The 19863-nt window shown below is 45.7% G+C and overlaps 1 protein-coding gene across 4 annotated transcripts in view; it reads right to left on the reverse strand.

Moving 5' to 3' along the window:
- Positions 1-19863, reverse strand: part of MYO5B (myosin VB) — a 153461-nt gene that overhangs the window by 78410 nt on the left and 55188 nt on the right. For all 4 annotated transcript variants that reach the window (XM_052777815.1, XM_052777812.1, XM_052777813.1 and 1 more), the window contains exons 6-12: positions 18367-18510; positions 17545-17626; positions 13331-13438; positions 11021-11130; positions 9170-9435; positions 4660-4741; positions 2955-3095 (exon numbers count right to left, since the gene is read on the reverse strand). In XM_052777815.1, the coding sequence (XP_052633775.1) occupies positions 2955-3095; positions 4660-4741; positions 9170-9435; positions 11021-11130; positions 13331-13438; positions 17545-17626; positions 18367-18510 (933 nt within the window). The remainder of the gene's footprint in view (positions 1-2954; positions 3096-4659; positions 4742-9169; positions 9436-11020; positions 11131-13330; positions 13439-17544; positions 17627-18366; positions 18511-19863) is intronic.

Here is a 19863-nt window from a genome sequence, read left to right on the forward strand (position 1 = left end):
CAGATCTAAGCAGGTGACCCTCCAGTGCAGGAAACGGGGAAGAGGCTCTTTGAAGACTCCAGGGTCACTTAGCAGAAGACATAAGGTCACAGTCTCATGGAGATTATAAGGCTTCCTGGGCAGACCAAGGACACAGCTGAAGGTCAGACCAAATGACCTCCAGAAGCCCCCTCCAACCTTAGGAAGTTGTTGTACAACAGCTTCCAACTCCTAAGACCTCAAAGCTGTTTAAAAAAACCCCAAACCCAAACATATCCTAAAGCCCTTTTATTTTCAGAGCTAGGGGTTTTATCGTTTGCTTTCATGAGACAGGTTTAGTCCTTACAACTCCAGTTGCAATTCGAGAGCCCTCTCTTTCATTGCCGATTCCCATTTCAACCCTGCCTGGTCCCCTTCTTCTCTAAACAGTGACAAGACTCTCACATGACCTTCGTTAGCTGAACTGCTTCAGCACATACCCAACCACTCCCTCCCCAACCTCACATTAAAGATTAAAAAAAAAAATCCATACTGTGAAGCAAGAACATTAGCGACGAACCCTCTGCATTTGCGCTAATGTTTCATTATGTTGCCAGGACCCCCTCGATGCCATTTCAAGTTCCAGAGTATATTTATCCAACGTTGTACGTGCTAACGAGATGACTTGCAATTACCCTATTGTGGTCCCGCGCCCGCCAGCTCTCCCTGAGAGGCAAAACGCTGCTGCGGGGGTGAAGGTTTTCATCCATAAACTGGTGCTTTCAGTTGACAGGCTTTGCTGAAATTTTCATAAAGCTGGAGAACACTTGCAGGTTATTATAAAAGAGCCGATTACAGGGCCCATAATAAGGGCCTGTGACTAATGACAGCATTCCCCACTGACAGGTAAATACCCAGATAACTGGCATCCGTCTCATTGATGGGGGGGGGATAGATCTTGTGTTTCAGTTTTTTGGTCAAAAAAAGTACATATGGAAAAAGTAGTATCAAGCAGATCTACAGCAAAGTTGTCCATACTACTGCTGTTGCACAGGAGTTGCTCCATCTAATCCAATGTCACCAGCAGCAACCAGTGCCAGGTGCTTCAGAGAGGAGCAAAGGGCAGTATCAGCCAATATGGCACAAGGGAAAGTTCCCTTAAACACCCAGGAATCAGCTGGAGCTTGAAGAGTTTAACAGGCTTAATAGCGCAGAGACCAAAAGAAATGGTGCTGAATATCAAGTAAATAACCTGACCTCCTTCTGAGCTAGCACTGGCTAAGATGCTATTTTTGAGGGCATCAAATTAAGTTTAATTTGTTCTCATTTTCAAGGAGTCTTCCTGAGACTGGATTTGAAAAGGGCAAAGCCACAACTCTGGCTCATCACACGGAGACAGCTAGCATGTCTGTACGCCGGATGAGGACTGAGCTCATGGGATGTGCAGGTTGGGACAGCCCCATCACGCCTGGGAAGGCAGCCCTGTCGCATGGAGGAGAGCAGCCACTTGACAGGTCCCCTCGCTTCCAGACAAGTCATACATCTCCTTAAATCCCAACAGGGACACTAGTCTAAATAATGGATCCAAAACCTTTCCCTCTGATGCAACATGATACTCCTGCCCTTGGGCCACTGGATCTGTCCCATACCCATGGATCCCACAGAGCCAACAAGAATTCGTTGTGTCCTTCTTACCACCTTGGCTATCCTGGTGTGAGGGGCCCATTCCCTGCTTCAGCTCTCCCACCACCCTTTGCCTCACCCTTCCCTGCCCTCCTTCAAAAACCCTCAAAGCCCTTCTACAGTTTCAGTAAGACATTTCCTGGCACAGAGTATATCCAAGTCTCGATAGAAACTCCTCCCAAAGACAACTTGTTGATCACACCACAGCAAAACCAGTCTGAGGCTCCACAAGGCAGCCACATCGATCAGCAAGGCAGTCACCATCCCCTTCCACCAGGCTGTTCTCAGCATTAAAAAGGCTTATTTCATGGTTGACCCTGTCTAACTTCAACTTCTAGCTATTGCATGCTAGGGTTTTGGGTTTTTTGTGTGTCAGAGGGTCTGAAAACCCTCCCACTGACTATCACTTACAACCACTCATGTGCAGCGCTCAAGTTTCTTTATCCTCAGTATCACAATGTTTTATAGCCCTGATCTGATAACACTCTCTCCAGTACTTCCTCACCACCACTGCTGTGCAGACACCAGAACTGAAGAGATACGAGCTGCTCTGCCCAATGTAGGAGCCCTTTTCATCACGGCATCACACTGAGCTCTCCTGTTGAGATGACCATACCTAAAGACTCTGGACTTTCCACCTACTCTTCACACCAAAGACCTTCAAAACAGGTGTGTCAACCTCCCAAGAAAATCTTCCATCTTGCATTTCTTGTTTATAGATATATTTGGTAATTCATGACTGAGCAAGGAGTGCAACCTTTCTTATGGATTCTCGTGAAGGTTTGTGGTTCTGGCCTTTCTTCTCAACTTTTAAGCAAGATTTAATTTAGGCTGGTATCAGAGAGAGAGTAAAAGATAGCAAACTACTCTCCCAACATTGTAAGCATCTGAAGTCTGTACGCTAAATGCAATCAACTTTACCCCAAATAGCTATCACAAGACAACCCAGGTTTCCCTTGGCACAAAGTAAGGCTTGAGACAGGGAGGAACTCCAGCTCTTGGGTAACACTGAAGAAAAAGTCGCAAGCAAAGGCTATTCCTAAGTGCAGCCAGGCCAGAAGCATGAGCTCTGGCAACACATGGTGAGATCAGGTACCCAGGCTGGTAGCAAACATCTGCCAAGGAGGCTCTGGATAGTCCTAAAGCAAAGCAAAGCAAATGCCAACAGCCTACCCTAGCCATGAGCACCTGGCAATGCACGTGAAAGGAGATGTTTACCCTCTTGCAAGCTACCACACGTTAAAGCCCATTCTTTAACATTTTATAAAAATAAAAATAAAAATGCCAGCAAAAACGTGGATGGTCCTCTTTACCTTGCACTCTTCATCCAGTAAGTCCAAGATACCAAGTTTTGCCTCTATAAGGTCTATGCAGGGCTGGTTATCGTAGAAGTCTATGAGAGTCCAAGGGATTCCCTCCTTCATGTACTCTTCTTGTTCCAGCTTAAACACGTGCTGAGAGTGGAAAAACAACAGCGTCACTGACCGTGATCCCAGCCAGCACAGCACCAGCCCCTTCCCCATTCACCCACTTGTCCCCACTGGAATAAAATATTCCATCAGTACATCCAGAAGCCATAGAAGCTTTAGGTGCCCTCACGTACAGCTTTGTACAGCCTCTGCCATTTACACAATCTAGCTTCTGGCAAGGAAAATAAAAGCTTTACACTAGAAAACCATGGGGTAGGAAAAAGAAAAAAGGTTTTAAATTACTTTCACTGGAAAATGACTGAAGCTGTCACTACATCTAGGTGGAAGCCATATATTGAAATGACAATGACATATATATCTCTTGGGCTAAGAAAAATCCCTCTCTCCTTTAGTGCTCTGCTGATTAAACTAGTGAGCTGCAGCAGGTTCACAAGCTGGGAGCCCAGCCAGGGCTGAGCACGTGTGACCGCGTCTGTGAGCAGAGCTTCACAGAGAGCACCCAACGTCCTAGAAAGGATATCAGCAGCAGTATCTAACTGACTCAGGAACACTTCTATTGCAGATTCTTATTTAAAAAAAAAAAAAAAAAAAAAATCTTTGCATGGCTTATATATCTCAGACCTCTGCTCTAGCAGATAAATTGTCTCTGGCTATTTCTGAGATACTCTAAGCATATTAAAAAATGATTTTTCAAACACACTTTTTTCTTCAAAGATAGCTTTTTAAAATCTCTTCAAACATGTCATCTCAGAGTTTGAATTTATAAGCTTCAGAAGTGATAGCTGGACGTACCAAGTAAGATATGAATAGTGCAAATACAATCCATAATTTACTTTTCATTTTTAGCAGCGGTGATCTGATGCATGAGATATACTGCAAGCGTTCACGTCCATGCATATGATACAGTTTCAAAGTGCCAAACTACTCCACAGTAATTAGCTGCTCAAATTTAACAAGTTTTCCCTGGTATCCTGAAACTAATAGTGATTTTTTCCCTGCTTACAACAAAAGCAGAAAACCCCTTACTGGTTTCATTTCCAGTGCAGGTAAGCGCTTGTATTTAACAAAATAGAAGAATCTCAGGTTTTTGTGAGGCATGTCCAAGTGAAAAATGGGAAGTGCGTCCAATCCGGCTATTTAATACAGAGTTTTCATTGCAGAGGTTTAAGCCACATTTAATGGGCAGGTTTCCACCCATGCTTTATCTCACACTGGAAATCAGGACTCAGCACGAGACTATCCAGGTTTCAGTTTAGGATTGAAACTATGAAAAAAAAAAAAATTGGCAAACTATCTACTTATCCAAAACCATCAATGAAACTTCGCATAAACCATTTGCAAACCTGTTTCCAGTACCAAGCTTATAAATCAATCAAGCAGTATTTTCAACTTGATATGAATATTTAGTGCAATTGCAATGCACAATCATTGCCCAGGAGAGATGGTATCCCAAGGACTACATTCATGCTGGCCATGCGATCTGGCCAGGCTGCAGGTAAGTGCAAGTAAGCAGAAACCAGACATACAATAATCCGGCCTTTATATGTTTTCTGTTAAGTTTCATGGAACGCTTCCAAGCTGACCTTACCGAGTTGAACTGCTGCTGGAGCTTTTCGTTGGCATAGTTGATACAGAACTGTTCAAAGCTATTCACTTCAAAAGTTTCAAACCTGCAAAGCAATGAATAAATCAGTATTAAGCATTGCTTTGTCTCAAAATCAACTTTTCTCTGCAATAGTGTCATCTGCGTGACAGGGAACACCAGTTATTCAACCATCTCTTCGCGTTCCTCCTATCCCAGATCTACACTTTATTCCTCATTCCCCGAAACATCTATCTTTCCTTGCCACAACCCAAGGGATTCAAGAGGTCTCTTCTGCTACGCACGAATGAGATATTCGGTACGACTGTAGCTTCCTGCCCATCAGGCAGTAGTGCTGTCTAAGATGTGAAATGTAACAGCCTCTCTCAGGGAAAAATATTATGAAATATTAAGTCCAAATATATTCACTGCAAAGGTGATGCAGAAACAGTAGCTGCTGTCTTAGAAGACCCAACATGGTAATTTTAATGCAATTCAATAGAGCAGAAAAAGAAGGTATTAAATTCATAATTATAGCCTCTGTATTGCATCCTTGATAGCACAAAAATTAGATACATGTGAGCAAGCAAGTTCTGGAAGGCAGAGGGAGAAACGGTGCTTTCAGCTCCAATTCCAATACATTTCTTAAAGGGAGTTTGGTGTTGGCCTTGGTGATCCCCCTCTTTACCACGGCTTCCAAAGTTCCCCTCACAGAAACATCATCCCACCCCTCCACAGACCATCAGCCAACTCCAAACCAAGCTCAAAACTGTCTTCCTAGTCACAATTAGAAAAGAAAAAATATGCAGTTTTAATAACACAAACTACAGGCAAGCAGGCAGCAGAAAGTCAGCGGAGCCGCTGGGGCAGTCAGGGCTGAAGCACACGATGCCCAGGGACAGGCACAGGGAGCTGGGCTTGCTCTTAAAAAAAAAAAAAAAAACGACATTTTTCAGCTACCACAGGGAATTATGTTATTTATATTTCTATTTTTAAGGCACAGTTGGAAGGGGGAGGAAAAAAGTCTTTGACACATGACTGTAAGGATTAAACTAAGGGGAGAAGTGGCAAGGCTCCCTGTGCTTAACGAATAAGCTGCTGTAATGATAAATGCACGGTGAAATAATTGCTCCGGTAATAGGTGCTGTAGGAGCTGGCAGAACAGTCTTAAAGCACTGAACAAATGAAGCCCCTTTTATTTTTTTTCCACCACCCCCCAAAAAAATAAAAATCAGTATTTCTGGTACTTTCTGAGGACTACCTGGCTGTCATCTATGTGATGCAGTTATTCCCCAGGTATTGCCAGGCGGTAAAGCCTTCACCGTACAAAATGCCCGAGTCCTTGAGGAAAGGCAATGCAAAAATGCAAAAGGAGAAGGGGGAATGGGAGAAAGGAGCCACTTTTGTGCTTTTATCAGCCCCACAGCACTCAAGGAAACCCAGGACCACTTCCCCTCTGTCTGTCCAGGGGCTGGCATTGCCCCTGGCGTCAGTGCAGCCTGTGCCAAGCAGAGGATGTTCAACGCATCCCCATCCCAAGAACAGAGCTTTACAATCTTTATTGCAACTAAATCTGGTGTCTGGGACCAATGAATGTTTATATTAAACACGTGGCCAGAGCCTCAGTGGTGAACGTGTCCTTGAAGAGCTCCCACTGTGCTTGATCTTGGTTGCACGGCCATCGCACCAAGCAGATCGGTGCCTTCAGCTCTTGCAACTAAAGGGATGCGACTTTCCCAGGACTGCTTGAAAATACCAACTCCTGCAGGTTTATGATCAGAGCAACAGGGCAAGAAAAGATTTAATTAAAACAGAGATGGAGAGGCACGTTGAGCTAGGTGGAAAAACACAAGAGTGGGGATACAAGGAGAAAAGATATCGGAGTGGAAACTTTTTCCACTTCAGAGACACCAGATGTGATTTATGAACCCTCTCAGTGAGTGCCAGCCGGGGGCAGAGCAGCTGTAGAACACCAGCTCCAAGGGAGATTTCACGAAGTCGCTAATTAAGGGGACCCTGCCAGCGCAATTTGCTAATTGACAGAGCAGTTTGGTCGCCAGCTCCACGTATGCCCTCGCCAGGAGGTCCTACCCGCACAAAGTGCCTGCACTAAGATGACATCCTAATGCAAAAAGCAAACCAATGGCCACTCGGTTTCTATTCATTTTAGTGCACTATATCTTGGTGCAAAAAATAAGCATATTCACCACTCCAACTCATCACCGTGGCTCCCAGAAAGGCACATCCCAGCTTGGGGACAGCTCTCATGAGCAGATGTTGGGGGCTAAATTCTGCATTTTGGCTTTTCTTCTGTTCCCTATTCTGCTGTGCGACTGATATCTCCTAAATCCACTGCAGCACCAGGGTTTATGCTGAAATATTTAAAGTTCATAAATAAGTCCAGCATACAGCTGGCCGCCTGGGTGTTCACACTTCCCTTCACATGGCAAACAGAGGAAAAACAAGCCATCCCCGCCAAGTCCAGGAATGCCACATGAATCCTCTCTTCAGCAGGATTGCAGTATTGCTACTATAGCAAATGACGCGCTTGCAATAAATACATAAAGGCTTTTAACGCTGTACCCTCTCACCTCAGTGTTAGCAGAGAATTAAGGATGTGGAGTTGAGCATTAGAGAATTAGGACACAAACCCCACAGCCTCTGCACCCTTGGTTTGGACCCTGTCCCTAGAAATCCCACCCATGGGGACAGTCCTCCCCCAGGAGCACCAGGACAGAGATGCTCTCAGGATGTCAGGGACACGTGGTGAAGGCTGCTTGCAGGCTCCCTGCCTTTCTAGCTTAATTCCTCTCCTAGAGGAAAAGGAAAAACAACAGACATTTGGGGAAAACAAGTTTCCAATATTTGGCAGAATGCACTAAAACTCCCAAATAACCTGAGTTTGGGGAACCAAACCACTTTCAAGGACTGCAGAGAGTTAGGCTGTCAGCACCCCAAGTCCCTGCATTGTTAATTACTCAGCATTTAGACAGCGACACCCACTTCTGAAAGGGATTTATGGTCTCTTTAGGAGACCGGACTCACACACAAGCATTATGGCCTGGAGCATGGACATCCTTCACCTGCAAACCCACCTCTTTTGACAGGACCTGCAGGTCCCCATGGAAAAAAAATCCTTCTATACCCTGCGGTGACACCAGTGCTGTAAAAGCATCTGCTGGCCCACGTGCTGGACATGATGCACAGGAGACCTGCAGCTAAGGGACATATTTCTTCCACACTAACAGGTTTTCAAGCCCAACTTAATCTTTCACGAGTGTTATCCTCAAGACTCCTTTTTTCAGATTTCTGAAAGACCGTGTCTGATTTTCTAATTCAGACATCCAATTTTCTGCATTGACCCACTATCATCCATGCAGCTCCATCTCAAAGCTTTATTTATCATATCCCAGCCCGCAGAAATCTCTATTTTTAGGGACAATGAGGAGAAACAACTGATGTTTTAAGACCCTCCACGTCCTGTGCTATCTACCTAAGACAGACACTTGCAAACCTCTGACAGCACCCTCACCACCTCAGGTCATCCCCATTGAAATCCCAAACCAGAGAGGACTGCATTCTTATCATACTTGATACAAGTGTTCCTGCAAACCTCGCCGTATGCCAGCAGTTGCTGATGGAGATGAGCAGGCAGTGGGCTACGCCGATGCTCCAGCACTTTCTGGCACACTTTCTGCTGCCATGGCTGTCCAGCAGATGTTAAAATCAATATCCCAAACACCAGCAGCTGTAGAAACCCCATGGGAGGTTCCATACACAAGATCCAGTTCCAGTAACTGTGTAGGTATTATAGCCATAAAAGCTTTCTGCAGCTGACCCAGAACTGCTTCGGCAGGATTTCATTCTGAACTTCAGGTTTACCTAGATCTGACAGACCTTACGAGGAGTCTGCCATTACACGAGATTTTGGGATTGAGCAAGCACAGCGACTGCACTGGGTCAGGGACCAGCTCCTGGAGCGGCTACAACTCTTAGCCTGAAGTTGCAGGCTGCGAGCCTTGCCCTCGGTTATAGCAGAGCTTTTTGCACCTTACCCCACCGCCGCAGCTTCCCAAAGTCCTCCGAAAGTTCTCGCTGCACAAGGGCCCTGCAGCAGCAGTTTCACAGCTGAAGAACCAAAGTAGTTTCTTTAAACCCCACAGCAACACCAGGCAGAGCCAAGCACAGTCTTTAGCCTCCACACTGGCACCTTTACCCCAGCTCATCTTTAAGCTTGATGCTTTAAACAGCACAGGGAACAGAAATCCCAAACAGGAATAGCATGGGAAGTAAATCCCCAAAACCAGCACTCAAACAGATCTGCATGCACCGTTTCGGGGTTGCATAATTTAAAGAAGAATCAAAACTGCAAACCACACATGACTGCGGTTTCATGGATCCCCTTCTACTATTCCCATCACCTGCCACAAGTCAAGGTCAAGCACGCATTATCAGAAGGGCGAGACAAATCAGACAGGACTAATTAAACAGCCTTAAAAGCAGAAAGTGTGCCTACCCATAGATATCGAGCACGCCGATGAAGGAGTGCTGCTTGACGGTGGTGTGCAGGGCCTTGTTGATGTGCTGCACGATCCAGTTGAAGAGCCGGGCATAGATGTGCTTGGCCAGGGCGTTCCTGGCGTTCACCACTTGCTGCACAGACATGCTCTTCACGTAGGTCTCGGATGTGGTGACGAGCTTACGATGGCAAAGCCAGTGCTGCATCTGGCTGTGCTCCACTCCCAGCAAGCCACAGAAGTTGTTCAAGTGCTCGTCCTCGCTCTGGGGGTAACGAGAAGCAAAGTTAGCAGGTTGGTGACGCTCCAAAATGGGAGTTTTAACACCGAGTTCCCAGATCAGTGCAAGAAATTAACAGCATTTCATAACTATCTAGGGAAATACTGTGTTTCTCTGTGGTTGATAGGAAACAGAAAAGCAATAAGCACTCATCCAGTTGCACTAGTCTTCACGGACATGGATGAAACTGCTCACACGGAGCTCTGAACGGTGGTACACCCTATGGCTTTGCTCTGCTCTGTCTAGCCTTAAGGTCTCGATGTTCATAAACAGCGCATTTCCACAGTGACTGCTAATGGGAAAGGGCACTCTCCACTTTACTCCTCCTTGAGCTGCAACTACACACTCCTTCAGAGCAACCTTGCTTAAGCCTTAAGTTAAAGCTTAGGGCATGCCATTACACCATGCCTTTTACAAACTAACTCCATTTTGAATAACAAACTTGCAAAATGTGCATTACCAGAAGGGCTTGTGTTTTGCATAATCAATAAAATGAAATGTGAACTTCATTTTCTCTAGTGCATTGTATTTTTACCCCCTCAAACTAAGACAAGGCAGTTCTGAGTCTCTATTATGCTAAGATAGCAGGCACTGCCTTCTGGACAATGAGAAATCAATTTCCCTTTCCTCAGTGTAATAATACACATCTAAAGGAAGTAAATTGTTTCCAGTTATATACATGCACGTACAGAAGCTGGACAGGTTTGGGGACAGAGAGAAAAATGCATTTTAAAGGACATCTAGGATGCTTTATTGCTATGATACCTTTTTGACCATGGTTTCAAAGTCATAACAGAATTGATGTAATACCATGCAATTACATCCGAAGGTAATTAAACAAATGAACTCCATTACAGAACTCAACACTGTCGGAGCAGACCACTTTCACATATTCATGTTGCCAAATATCAAGCAAATTACCCCCAGCACCTCACTAATTGCACACCACGTTATCTCAAAGGTACCACTAAAAGTGTGTGCAGAACCCATTTTAATACTTTGATTAGGAACAAACAACCCAATCTGGGATACAATGATAACTGACAGGACAGTGTTTTGCATATAATCCCTTTTTTTCCTCCCTAAACAAACACAGAAAAACCACCACTAAGGCATCTTTAGTCTTACTTATCCTTGCTAATTAACTGTGCAGTGCTCCTTTGGATACTGGATGGCCACATTACAAGCAGCAGCCTCATGGCTTTGCCTGTAGCAAAGCGGTTGTAGAGCATCATACCTTCTGCTGGTGGGAGTCACCGTTCCCCCAATATTCTTTGCACCAAGTCTTTTAAGAAAGCAGGAAGAGTTAAAGAAGGGTTGGGACTTAAGGTGGTAAGAGACCTTTGAATCACCTAGCTTACAGGCTGGCTAAGGAGGAGAAATAACGCAGTCTTCCAGGAAAAACAAAGCAACCAGAAAATCATGATGTGTTTTCGAAAAAAGCAAAGAAAACCAGGAGGAAAAGGGCTTTCTACCAAAGAATACTGCTGCGAAGCTCAACACATCTGACGTGGCCCAATTTACGAGCATACAAAGCTCCCCACGTGTCCCACTCTTGCTAGTCACTTACCGATACGCTACAGGCATCACCGTCTCTTTCCGCTTGGATTTCCAAGTTCCCTAGGTGCAGAATGGCAGCAATTATCCTAAAAATGGTTGTCTGATGAGACTCCTTCACTCCTATGGGAACAATTGATATTTGATTGTCTCGACAGAAAACAAACTGCAATTTTCATTTTATTTGAAGAAGTTTGTGGTGCTTGATTTCCTTCCCGGGCTGTTGGTTTTCAGAGTTATCGCACCTCTCACAATAAACTCATCATAAACTCTCAGTAAAGTCATCACTCAAAAATGACAGTGGATACTGTGAGAGGAGCTCCTTATGTTATTTCTTTACCCCTAACAGTTTCATCAAAGCAATTTTATCACAGATGGGTTTAATACTATTGTGCACGCGCACGAAACCAAGGATGCTACTCCATAATGATCAAACGGGATCAAAGCTATAAGGGCTCTGAGGCTTTTATAGAACAAGGAGTTGCTTCTCTGAGATAGTAGTCAAACAGTGAGATCTTGCTGACAACTGAAGCACAGAAATTACAACTTATTGCCGGTATCCCACAAACAGAAGAGAAAATTAAAGGTGTGCACATGATGCACAACGCCTCCAGACTGGTACTACAGCTGGATACAGCAAGTCACCAGGGAGGTGATGTGGAGCTCTGTCTTACGGTCCTCAGTGTCTCAACAGGAGCTACGCATTGTGGGTCTTCACTGGGGGTGTAAGACGTTATTGCTTTATATATTTTTCTGGCAGGCTTTTGCAGGCATTCCCAGCAGGAGCTTTGCTCAGCAGCAGCTTGCACACAGCTTTCTTGCCGTATCTTGCATTTTCACGTCCCAACTGGGCTTCTGTGTCCCTTTTGTGTTCAGTGCTGGTGTCCTAATTATCCACCCAAGGTCTGAGCCATCACCTGCTGGTTTTTGAATTATCAAGAGCTTCCCTTTCTCTCTCTCGGGACTTTTCTGTTATCAGCACAGTGAGAAATGTTTCAAGGTCACTAAAAGGAGCAATGCTCTGCTGTTACTTGGCACTCTTAATTGGAGTTAAGCCTGGCTAGCGTGGGGATTTGCAGATAAATCTGACTTCTCCTTGTTACACATAAAAAGGCAAGACTAGAAACTGTAGCAGCAATTTCACCAGGCCCTAAACAGAAGCAGACAGAGCTGGGAAACACTGAAGGAAAATGAGGAAAGGCAGGGCCAGAGGAACCATGTGAAGAGCAGGAAAACATCATCAAATTGGCAGCAGAGGAAGATGCTTGCACAGTGCTCCACAGGGACCACCAAGGAGACAGGGGGTCTGCTTGGGGAGGCAGAGAAGGGGACCAAAGAGAGACTACACGTTACAAGGGGATGGGAAGAGAGTTCCCTGGCAATTATAGTCCTGTGGCAAGTTTGGAGCAACCAGTGGAGTAATTTTTTTGTTTGTTTTTTAAGTAGTTAGAAGTCACAGCAGCCGGACAAGAGGAGGGTAAAGAAAGACCCCGCTGTCACCCCAAAGAAAAAGAGATCAAGCCCATCTAAAACACAAAGAGAACAAATTTGGGGGAAACACTTGCAGTCATAACACTTGAAATGAATCCCCATGCTCACTGCCGGCACAGCGCAGTGGCTGCGATACAGCTGCTGGGGGGGATTTCACAGCTGGCTGTGAACATCATGAGCTCCTCTCCCAACAAATGAAATGCACTGGAGAGGCACCAACACTTAACAAAATTTTAAAACTTGGTTTCAGATAAATATTAATAAACTGGGAAAGTTTTCACCTGCAAAAATTGTTTTTCCTTTCAAACAGTCACTGCTGCAGGCACACTACAGCACTGCTCAACTGCAGCATGAACGGGTGGTTATTGCAGCGGTAGATTTTGCAGCTGGCCATGCAAACGTGGACTCTGCACAGCAGGGATGTACTCAGCTCTTTATTCCCAGGAATCAGCTACTTGGTACAATACTGTGATGGCCTGAGAAGTGACATCACCCTCAACGTAAATACAGATTGAACTGCAGAGTAACAGCAGTTTTCCTGCTTGTAAGTAGGGTAAAAAATAGCAAGTCAAAGCTGCAGCACACCTTTGACTCCAGAATGGTTTATTTAGGTTTCTCTTAAATTCAGTGTCCTCCTCTATTTCACTGCTGCTTTGCAGATAGCTGTGAGAGACACTGCTGCAGCTCATACTAAAGAACAAGGTAAAGCCAACTAGGTCAATAGGAACATGGATTTATACCTCTTAGTGTTACAGGAGGGTCATACAATTCAGGCTGAAAACGTTTGCAAGAGACTTCTGCTGGGAAGGCTCCAAGCAGAGCAAGCCCTTACCAAGCAGGGTGAAGGCATGCCTGGTTTTCTCAAAGTCATCAGCATCATCCACGCCATCAATAGACGTGTCACCTCCCTGAGAAGTGTAGAAAAAGTCTTCGGCACATGCTAGGAGAGAAGAAACAGAAGAAATGCGTCAGCAAGCGGTAGCTTTCCAGTGCGTGCACTAGGATGGTCCCTGTCCCCCATCCTGCCCATCCCCAAAAAGCACCCATCTCCTTTCAACCACAGTTTACTTAGAAATGGATGAAGTATAACCCCGATAACTATGACTGTAACTACTTCTTGCAGGGATTAAACCCCTTCCCCATGCAAAGCAAGTTCAACCAGGGCTGTGTTATATTTGGGATTCAAATAACTGCTCTGTTGCACAGGTGCATATTACTTCAAATACTGAGGTTACTACTTTCAATTTTTTCTATCCTGTTTTATATACCTTTGACCAATTCAGACATTTTAACACCTTTCCCACATAACGCCTTAAATCCACAGAGCAAAGGGAATGGAGAAATGCTCACGGTGCCAGCATTACACCATTTAAGCATCTGTGCTTTAGCAAAGTTATTTCAGGATGACGCAAAGTTAAATCCTATGGAGACCAAGAGGCATTTCAAATGCAGACACAACAAGAAGAGATCGCAGGATTTATATCCACTTTAAAAAGCTTCACATGCAATCGCCCTTCCTTAAAACAATGGGTTATTTAAGGTCAGAACCATTAAGGTATGTGCCCAAGGCTGCCAGGCTGAGTCCTGGCAGAGCCAGAGCAGGCTTGGCCCCAGGGAGGGCTGGGGGAGCCCAGGAGGTGGACAGCCTCCCCATCCCACCCAGAATAAGTTCTCAGCACCAGCTTCAGCTCGTTTCAAACCAGGTAGGAGTGACTTGCCAAGAAAAGCTCATAAAGATCATTAACACTCACAAACATATTACCCAAGTATCATGAAAATAATGAGAAATACAGCCTACTATGCATTCCACATCAGCCTGCTGGTAACCTTTAAAATCACTGCAATCTGTACTTTCTTTGACTCACATTGCCACCAGAAGGTCCTCATCCCTTCCCAGCCCTCCCACAGGCTTTTGCATTAGCTGTACTTTCAGGACAACCTTCTTCCAGGCAAAACATTTAATTCTTTTTGGCATACAAAGCCCTGGGACCTAGAGGTTTCAGTAACCCTGCTCGTTGCTGGAGCATCGGCAAAAAGGGGCACAAAATGCTGATTGGGGTCAGAGAGCCAGCGTCCATCCTGGTCGCCCCAGCACAACAGGAGCTCACCCAGCTCGTGATGGAGCACATCACATTAACAACTTGATGTTGCTGCATGTCACCCTGCAAGATGCATCCAGGGCTGGCAGTAGTTGATGGGACCAGGACATCAGCCTCCAATTTTAACCATCCATGCTGGGATCTGTTTCTGCCTCAAGTCACCTCTGGTATAACTGACTCCAATATTTATATTTCAGTATATGTGCAATGATTTTAATAACCACAGAAACCCTTTGATTCACTGCAAACAAATAAAACATTCCTGCTTTGCACCATTGCCCAGGCATCATTAAGTTAAGACACCACGCTTCGAAAGGCACTGCGTTGCACACAGACTCCTGCATTTTAAGTCAAATATTTACTTTCTAGTTTAAAATCAAGCCTTCAGGATCGCTCCGACTGAAGAGCCAACACTTACTGGTTTGCCCTGCTGGGCTCACCTAAGTTTAGAGACTCTTTGTTTTCCAGCATTTTGCAATATAAAAGAGAATAACAACAATTCTTTGCATGTGCAAGACCCAAAGGAGAAACAACAGCTCCTACTTTTGATATGGAAAAATATACGTTCTACTCTGTCTAATAAAAGGTGGATTTTCACATCAAGATACCCCTTGTTTTGTATAAGCCTTGGGAAGATAAGGTTGACAGGTAGGTAAGGTACAGCTCACGTGAGTAAATAAATTTGGGGTTTCACTAGTCATCTTGAAATACAGGCTAGTAAATCTGATGCAAAGTTGGTATTGAAAAAGAACCCTCAAAAGAAAGAAAAATAAGTGAATGGCACACATCTGCACTCAAAGAAAATTGCCCAGCACTAGTAATTCAACAGGTCAGGGCAGAGCCTGGTTCACCCCAACAAAAGCAGCTCACGGCACCCACGTCCCCGTCCCCAGAAGCCATCCCATCCCTGCCGAGCACGTGAGCAGCGCCGCATCTGCCAGCTACAAAAACATTTCAGGGAGGTATTTTTAAGCTGTTGCAAGGTGACAGTGCAGGAAACACCAAAGAGACACACCTTTAACTTTAGAAAGAATCATTTCTTTTTCCGTTGTTGCATTTTACCCAAATGCACAAGCAGCAGGCTGTATGGATACCTGTGCACGCTGTGATACAGCAAATGCACAAACACCACGGAAGAGCGCAGCTGGAGACTGACACACACTGACAACATCAAATTTTGATTAGAAATGACCCAAGAAGGCTTCCTTGTGGGCTAACGGCCCTGGCACCCACCACCTCCTACACCGCCAGCAGTCTCCCTTGAGACACCAAAGTCGAGAGTCACAGTGACAACAGAATAAAGATGTCCTGGGTGATGCACCAGGAGAGCCCGGAGCTCTCAGCCTTCACTATTACCAGTCACCACAAATACAGACGATGCTTTTAGAGAGCCGTGTTGAACAAGACTGATAACTTCCTCTGATCCACATGTTCCCAAGAAAGGAAAGGTGGTTTCACAGCTGCAGCTCTCCAATATCAACTTGTCTCCCAGAGTGGCTTGAAATAATTTATTTCTGAATGTTAAGATGCCAGTGGACAACAGCGTTACTCAGGGTATCTTTGCGAAAATTAAGCACATAAGCCCACTGCAGAAACTCTTGTAAGTGCTCAGAGATATGCTCTGAGGTCATGTGAACATGCAACGGGACCAAACACAGGCTCTTTGGCAGTAGCTGGGAAGTCACTTTCAGAGGAACATCATTTTGGGACCCTTAGAGACCAAAAAGAGTCCCAGGTCCATCACAAGCCTTGACCTACGGAGCCAGGTTTCACACTATGGCTGGTGCACAGTGAATCATGCAAAGCCTTCACCTCCCACCCAGGTGTACTGGGAGCAACATTATGGTTACACCTAGACGGTCTCAGAAGTTATCTTATGCCTTAGCAAACTCGCAGATGGGGTTGTGTGGTTTGGCGTCACTGGGTAGAGTATGGACTACAGTTGGGTAATGCACCAAGGCTTACTGGTGACAACAGGACAAGAACAGGAGTGCTTCCATTTCAGCACCAGCACTCGGTAAGTGCGACCAACGTACTTACAGTGATGTAAAAAGTCATTAAAACAAGTCCAGAATTACCCAGAAACCGAAAGCCTCTCTCTCCGTCTACCAATTCTCTGTAGCCACGATGGAAATCTCTGTGCGACTCTGCAGCAGCAAAATGTTCTGCATTGGGATCACAACCTGCCTTGCTCCCCATTTTAAATACTTAAAAGCATGTTTTAAGCCTCATTTCTCTTTTTAAGCAACAGCAAATATTCGAGATCAAAAATTAATTACACCACATCTCTGCACCCCCTGCTGCAAGTGAAAAGTGTCTTACTCAGGTATCTTACAAAGGTTTTGCTACAAATCCTGGGAAAAAAAAACAACTTGGGATATATCCCAGGAGTTAACCATTGAAAAAATATAATGGATTCAAAGGAAACAACTGCTCCTGCCAAGACCCTGGCCAGATCAACCCATACTCACACTTCACTTAAAAAGACAGATCTTTACGCAAATTTCGTACAATATTAACACACGATCTTCCTGCATCCGCTGGCACCTACCACAGCATGTGGTTCACTCTGGTTCTGCAGGGAATTTCTACAACATACACAGGCTTCCACTACGGCTAACCTCTAGCAACAGCTCCTACCCACCAGCAGCGCTTGCAGGAGCCTAACAGCACTGACCAGCACATTACAAACTTCATGCACTTCATTCAGCAAGCTGCTGCCCAGCAGAGGCGACAAGGGCTGGTGTCTCATCCAAGGTGCCACATCCCTGGAGATGGCATGAGCAAACCTGTGCACTGCTGGGGAGAAGCAGCCCTTCAAGCTCATCTCACTGAGCAGGCACACATGACCTCACCGATGACCTGCATTTCTAACCCCACCATGTTTTCCTGTTGCCATCACACCTAGGCAGCAGCTGCCAGTGCACAGGGAGGTAGAAGTACTTACTTAGTCCAAGGTCTTTGAATTCTGGAAGACTCGCTGAGGCACAAAGCTGATAGAAGATGTGGTAGTTGCGCTCGTCCTCTGCCTACGGGGAAAACACCGAGTTACCGGAGGCACAAAGAGGTTACAGGAGCGCTCCCACCCTCAGCCCAGTGCTCACTGAGCCCAGGGCCACCCTGATCCCATCCCCTGCTTCCCACCACCAAGACTCTCTCAGTGTCACCAAGAAGACAGGGACCTTTTGCCACCTGGGAGAAAGGAGGTGTCAAGCCTTGTCCTGACCAATATACATTGCCCATCCTGCAAAGGAAATAGCACAAACCAAGAAAGCTTGTCCTGAGCCCTGCAGAAGAAACCCACAGCATGTGCCGTGGCAGAGACGTCAGCCTCCTCAGCCCTTCTCCTGCCTCTCCTCCATCTTCAACACTGAAGACTGTTGCCTGAGATTTATTCTTCCTGGCTTTTGATAAGGTTCAGTAAAAATCTCAGCAGTTACCCAGAGAAAGGCTTTCCATCCCTGCCTAGCAGCCAGGCCAGAAGTAGTGGTCCCTCCTCAGGGCTCCAGCCTCGGATGAATGGAGGAACAACCAGAGGCCAACTAACAAGCCTCCCAGGCACATATTCCTCCAGAATGAGTTTCATTAGGTTGGTATCATCAAGAACAACTGCAGAAGACTGAGCCCGAAGGACGTCTGGAAGCCGTGTCCTCCAGAAAAGCTGCTTTTAAAGCTATTTTTTTAATCCATAGAAAAGACCCAGACTGTTAAATTCCCAGAGTACAGCATCAAAAGGAAAAAAAAGAAGGAAGAAAGCACAACTCCTCACCTGGAATACAACTCGTGATTTTTCCAACAGATACGTCCTCATGTTGGCACCAATGATGTGGTATCTTTTATCAAAGCCGATCTGAATGTATTTCCCAAAGCGACTGCTGTTGTCATTCCTTGTTGTTTTAGCATTTCCAATTGCCTGCATAAAACAAAATTAAACATTAATTTTTCATTTATTTTTTAAAGTTTTTTAAACATTTAAATTTGTAATCAGTGTTACATAAACAGTCATGGGAGGATTTGAGAGAAACCCCTTCCCAGATGCAGAAGGCAGAGCAACGATGTGACTTTGGGGAGGACTCTTCACTGAAAACATGGTGTCTCCAGAATTTTTATGGAAGAAAAATGCACACGAACAGCAATGAGTATTTGTACAGTGATTAGATCATCTACATCCCAACAGCCACAGCACTCCTATTTTGTCTTACAGGATGCCCCCACCTTTGTTCACAAGTCAACATTGGCAGCTTTCCTGGAGGGAACATGGGCGATGAAGCCCTGTGAGAGGGAGGGAACCAGCTGCAATCTGTCTCCAGATGTTTGGGCTTTGGTCCATAGATTTGGTGACATGGCCAGAGCCCCTCCGTGCCTCTCCAGCATCCACTTGTCACCTCTGGGGCAGGTAATGCTGCCACACACAGCGGCAGAAGGGAGAGGAGGGAATCCAGCCCATGTGCAACAATCAGGGGTGCAGCACTGAAAAGATGAGAATCCATCGAGCAGCCAAAGGAGCAATTTATGGTGATGCAAGAGGGCCAGAGAAAGACAATATTCCACTTCATGGCTACACCAGCTTTATTTTCTACCACCATTCCCCGGTCCTGAGATCACGAGCCTCAAGCAAGCACAGGAGAAGTGATGGAAGGGAATGGACAAGCACAGGAAAGAGCCCTCGGGCACCTCTCAAAGGCTGGCTGCCTTTCCCAGGCTCTCCTTGCAGACCGCCTCTACCTACGGCACAGCTCTTGGGGAACATGCCAAGCATGTATGCTTAGCAAGAATCACAGTATTACCGGTAGCATCACATTGACGTCATCCAAAACTTTTAATCATGGGATCTGATGCCTCCAGTTGCATGTAGTGGACTCCCCAGGGAATTACTCTGTGCAGTACGGTGCTGCCTACACCAAAGAGGCTGTTGCACATGCAAAGCTGCTCCTTGCTGCCTGCCCCCTCGGCTCTTCCACCTCTCCATCAAGGGTTGAGGGGTCCCAGGCACGATGGCCTCGGCATCGCATCCAGAGCAAGCCCTGCCTGCTCCCTGCCCTATCCATCCACCACCAACCCAACTCCTCTGCTAGCTAATGCACCTCCTTCTCCCAAAGCCCATTTATTTACCCCTTTATCACAGCTCCCCCTTCCCCATCGCTTACGGTGCTCCCAGAACCTCCACAGCCCCCACTTCCCACCTCCAACCTTCCAGCACACATCCCAGACCATACATAAAAGCAGCAGGGCAGAGCGCACACACTTCATTTCTGCCCAGAGCCCA

This window comes from Harpia harpyja, chromosome Z, assembly GCF_026419915.1.
Source record: "Harpia harpyja isolate bHarHar1 chromosome Z, bHarHar1 primary haplotype, whole genome shotgun sequence".
Lineage (NCBI taxonomy): Eukaryota > Metazoa > Chordata > Aves > Accipitriformes > Accipitridae > Harpia > Harpia harpyja.